General features: G+C 39.2%; 2 protein-coding genes across 4 annotated transcripts in view; one reads left to right on the top strand and one right to left on the bottom strand.

Annotated features, from left to right (window-relative positions):
- LOC122251345 (uncharacterized) overlaps positions 1-1452 on the bottom strand; it is a 5145-nt gene extending 3693 nt beyond the window's left edge. Inside the window, exons 1-3 of one of the 2 annotated variants that reach the window (XM_086555088.1) lie at positions 1337-1452; positions 685-993; positions 1-225 (exon numbers count right to left, since the gene is read on the bottom strand). The exon at positions 1-225 is cut by the window's left edge and continues 93 nt beyond it. In XM_086555088.1, coding sequence (XP_086411214.1) covers positions 105-225; positions 685-986 — 423 coding nt within the window. In that variant the 5' untranslated portion in view covers positions 987-993; positions 1337-1452 and the 3' untranslated portion in view covers positions 1-104. The remainder of the gene's footprint in view (positions 226-684; positions 994-1336) is intronic. The other variant, XM_086555089.1, reaches the window with a different exon arrangement.
- A 3486-nt stretch (positions 1453-4938) lies between these two features.
- LOC122251349 (uncharacterized) overlaps positions 4939-5000 on the top strand; it is a 957-nt gene continuing 895 nt past the window's right edge. Inside the window, exon 1 of one of the 2 annotated variants that reach the window (XM_086555086.1) lies at positions 4939-5000. This exon is cut by the window's right edge and continues 13 nt beyond it. The gene's annotated coding sequence lies outside the window, so the exon portion shown is untranslated. The other variant, XM_086555087.1, reaches the window with a different exon arrangement.

The following is a 5000-nucleotide window of genomic DNA, read 5'->3' as shown; positions in this document are numbered from 1 at the left end:
GTAGGCAAAGATATCGTCATCACTTCCCGTTTTCTGTGGCACCTTCTTTCATAGTGATTTGAAGGAGAGACTCAAGTATGGTTCTTTTTCGCACAGCTATAGTGTTAGTTCTGAAGAACTTTGCTCTCCCTGGATCGTCCTACGTCGTTTTCCTCCAGTCCTTCATACTTCAAGATGGCGTCAGCAATATCATCCAGGATCTGTGTCATGGAATCCAATCCACGGCTGGCGAGAGAAAGATTGATTTAGTCTGGCGAGCGTGAGGAAGTAGGGAGAGAAAGACGGACAGACAGACAGAGAGGAAGAGATAGATATACAGAAAGAGAGAGGGAGAGAGGGAAAGACACACAGCGAGCGAACGAGAGAGAAAGAGAAAGAGACACAGAGAAAGGTGGAAATAGAAATAGATAGATAGAAGGAGAGGGTGAGGCGGGGAGAGGAATAGAACGGGAAACAAGAGAAAGTTGAAGCTTGAAGAAGACATCTAACAATGAAAATAACTGTAAGGTTACAAATACAATGGATGGAAGTTTAAAAACCATCTGATGCTAATGTAACAACAATAGCTATCAAATTCCATTACCAAGACACTACTAATGATAACAACACAGCCAATAACAAGCTGAAGACCTTGGCAAGGCCAGCAACCAAGCCCAAACAAACCTTCAGTGGCCAAAGACTCACCCGCCGCGGACGTAAGGATTCAGTCCCAGCTGATCGCGCTGGTCCCACACCTTGGCTGCCGTCGTGACCAGACTCCTGCCGTAGGACGTGTGCTCCGAGATGTCCCCGGTGTAGTAGGAGGCATAACCGTAGTTCAGGAAGTCGAAGAGGAACACCGCCCCGACCACGAGGAGCGTCAGGAGCCCGAAGGTCTGGAGGTCGAGGGACTTGACGAGGCTCTTGACGTCGAAGCCGAAGGTCCTCAGCGTCTCGTCCACTTGGTACATGAGGGTTCCGAGGGGGGCGATGGTGGTGGCGGGCATGGCGGCGCTGGAGGAGGAGGGGGAGCTCAGCAACGCTATTATATGTCCTACTAGTGATTTGATAATAATGATTGGATTACTATGAACTCAGTTGTGGAATTGGTGATTTATCAATGATGGTTGATATTTAATAGTGATGATCAATCTGCTTAGAGAAACTCAGCAATGATGATGATTATGTTAAGAACATTTCAGTAATGAGGTTAAATGTAAGAAAATTATCAGGAAGGGAAGGGTGTTACCCATTAATATGATTAGATATAATTTTGATACTTTAATTGAAGGATGATTCTACGAATGAATACAACATTAGCGTAGCAAAATAAAAAAAATGTTTTACTTGTCTTTACCTTGAAAATAAATAAAACGAAAGTAAAAGAGCAGTCGATATGAAGGTGTCAGTGGCTTGAAGGTAACTGATGCCTGACCCAACCTGAGTCCGCTTTATATACCCACCACTCAATGAAAGGATTTTGGCGGGAAACCCTCATCCGGGTCTTTGGACTAAATATATTCTCAAGGACGAAGACCACATCAAAGAAGCCTTAAAACCCACACGAATGTAAGTGGTTGATATGATTCGTGAGATTTTAATGAAGGTTATTAACATATCAAATCTAAATATCTCATAAGAGTATCAACCTCTTTACCTATTTGCCGGATTACATCTATAGTAAAACATGTGAAACATTATCCTATTTCATTAAATCTCTCTCTCCCTCCTTTCTATTTCTCTATCTTTCTTGATACTCCTTTCTCTCTCTCTCTCTCTCTCATCCTGGCTGTATCTCTATTGACCACTCTATCTTTCTGTCTCCCTCTCCTTTCCTCCCTGTATCTCTCTTGACGCCCTACCCCCTCTTCTCTCTACTCTCTCCCACTCCCTTACTCGCTGTATCTCTCTTGACCTCCTCTCTCTCTCTATTGTCTATTTTATTAATATTTTTTTTCCGTTTACCTCGGATATAATTTCTGTGACTTCCCTATTTTCCGTCTAATATTGCAATTTGATTCAAAACTATAAAATAAAACAAATTTGTAAAGATCTCATGTAAATAAAAATATTTTTTCGATGACAGTTATTGATTATTCAATACCTAAAGCATTTCTCGGCTTTCCATACGAAAGCAAAAGCGACCCCAGGTATTTCCACTGTTACACCATGTCAAGGTGAAATAGAGATCCGGCGGCGGGGTAGTATAGCATCCTCTCCCCCCAAAAAAGGAATTTCACCCTGTGATGGTGGTTTATGTAAAACTCATCTTATGATTAATATGGATATCTAATTATGACAATACGTGCACACAAATTGGAAAGAAAAGAAAAAAAAGAAAGAAATAAAACACTGTCGGTTCCTACGGACCTAAAAAAAACGCGGTTGCCAGGAAAGAACTGGGACAGGACATTGTTGGTGAATATGCTGCACTCCTCTTAGTTATGCAATATAATGTGTTTTCTTTTTTTTTTCTCTCTGTTTTTTTTTTCTCTTCCTTCTGCCCTCTTTCAGTCTGCCATCTATCTTTCTCTCTTCCTCACTCCACACTTTTCCTCCACCCCCTCTCTCTCTCCCACTCTATCTTTCTCCTTCCTTTTTTTCTCCTTCATCCTCTCTCCCCCCTCTTTCTTTCTTTACCCGACCTCACTTATTTCACACTGGTAATATGTTACAGATTATCTTTCGTCCTTTATCCCTTCTTCCCTTTCCTCTCTCTTTCTTCCCGACCCTCCTTCTTCCTCCCCTCTCTCGCTTTCTCCTCTCCTTCCTCCCTCCTATTTCTCAACCTCTCGGACTCTGTCTCCCTCTTCTTCCTCTTCTCCCTCGTTTCCTCCCCCTCCCCTTCTTCTCCTCTTTTGGCAATTTGTGACAGATAATCTCACCCCTAAGGAAAATAGGTTTTGAATTTCAGCCACGATAATATCACCCAGGAACATCGGCAAGTCGTTAGGAGGAGCGGCCTCGTGGACTTTCCGACGAAAGTAAAAGTAATTCTGGTGACGTCACAGCTTAGGGAGGACTGGCGTAGATATATTTTTCTTTTCTTCTTATCATTTCCCCATGATATTGAATAGAGGAAAACACTTCATTCATTCTGATTTAAGTTAAACATGAATGGTATGTAAAGTTTATTGATATAGTTAGCAAATATGAGCAACTAATAATACAATACGAGGGATAGAGAAAAAGAAAAAGGCTTTGTAGGGCATTGACTCTTTCCAGGTCAGCCGGATGTGAATGGATAGAAGAAATGTCCTTCGAAGGTCATTTCACAGTTTTATTTTTTATTTTTCTTCTTGCATCCTCCAATGATTTAATTGAATAAAACAACGCTCTTTTATAAAAATCAAACCAATGATAGTGAAATCAAATTATTTTCTAACAAAACGATACAAACGATATTGAATTAGTTTTAAGATACTCGGGAAGCGGAAAGTTTCTTAAATGCTCATAGATTTTCCAAGAGTACATATAATTAACCCGATTAGAAACTGTATGAAAAGAGTCCTAAGGTACAAACGAAGACACTAATTACTTCTTCTTCACAGTATATATCATTATTGCGTAAAAACAAATAGTATTTCTTGTAAACCATGCATACTAAGACATACAATGTCTCATATTTCAACCTAAGACACCGACACTCAAACACATCCTTTTCCCAAGAACTGGATCGCAAAGAAAACGGATCTATAACTGTCATAGCCCATGACGTCATAAGTAGTGACGTCATCCTCTTATGATTGAAAAGAAGACTAGAGTTCATTGCCTCGCGTTGAACTTGAATGCTTTAACGATGATCGTAATAACATTGATATTAACTACGCTGATGAGAAATCAAACTATTTTTTGAACAATATTTTCAGTGCTCTATTATTGTACGTTTGCTACTACAGTAATAATATAGTGTTATAATTGTTAAAATAATCTTTATTATCATTATTACTGAAACTTGTTCTATTTTTCTAACGTGTTTTTATATTATTATCTGCATTAGTATCATCGCTATTGTTGTTTCATTTTACATATCTATACACATGCTTACATGTTTATTTAAAAGTTTGCATATGTGTATTTGTGTACACACACATTCAAGAAAAAAAATAGCTCACAGTTAAAAATACACCTATCACATGCATCATGGACCAGTTGTATTTGAGACGAACGTAAATAGAGGCGTGAGAGTTGGTAAACACTGTCGCGGGGTTGCGTGAGGCGTGCCGTGCTCACAAAGGCAGAATGTGAACCGCAAGATCTGGCGATTCTCTTCTTAAGAAAAAAAGACTTCTCCCTTGAATGAAAGCGTTGTGGCACGATTAACTTTTGCAATAAAACATTGCGATATATGCAGAAAAGGTTTGAACGGGAATTAAAAGTGGAAGAATGTAAGAGATGTAATTGAAGCTTTTCAATATTATATCTACGTCAGAATCATGCTGAAGACATAGCATCGAAACCAGTTAAATCTTTATTGTTGTGAAATAATCAATTGCCATTTATAGTTTCTTTTCACAGTGCCAGAAAAAATAAAATTTCTTTCGTGTGTTGTATGCTTGAGGTAATCTTTTGTGTGTGACTCCAGAGTCAATACTTCGAACTAAAGTCTGGGTTGAACAAAAGTGTATCAACAGTTTCAGTCTTATGTGTAACTGTATGCAAATTTGCCCAATACAACATCCGAATGATTTTAAGTGAAGGTCTTTCAGTATTTTAGGTACTGCATATGGTTGTTCTTTCCTGTAGTTAACAATAGTTTTATGTTGTGAACTTCTGTAGGGAAGTATAAAACCATGAATGACAGAGAGATAGATAGGTAAATACGTATAACAACAGTCGTATAGTAACATGAATGAAACAGGTTTTTACTCCATAACATCCGGTTTGCTTCCCCACAAGATCTTCCGAAAACCTTTCATTCTCGAGTCATATATAAGACCGCCAGACTTCCTTGCCTGCATCAGTCTGCCTCCATACTCTCGACCGCATACTCACTTGTTTTATCTTGAACTTCCAGAAAG

This window comes from Penaeus japonicus, unplaced genomic scaffold, assembly GCF_977035675.1.
Source record: "Penaeus japonicus unplaced genomic scaffold, GWHDUDI00000001_assembly GWHDUDI00000030, whole genome shotgun sequence".
Classification (NCBI taxonomy): Eukaryota; Metazoa; Arthropoda; class Malacostraca; order Decapoda; family Penaeidae; genus Penaeus; species Penaeus japonicus.
The sequence above is the reverse complement of the archived record's forward strand: the minus strand, read 5'-3'. Positions and strand labels throughout refer to the sequence as shown.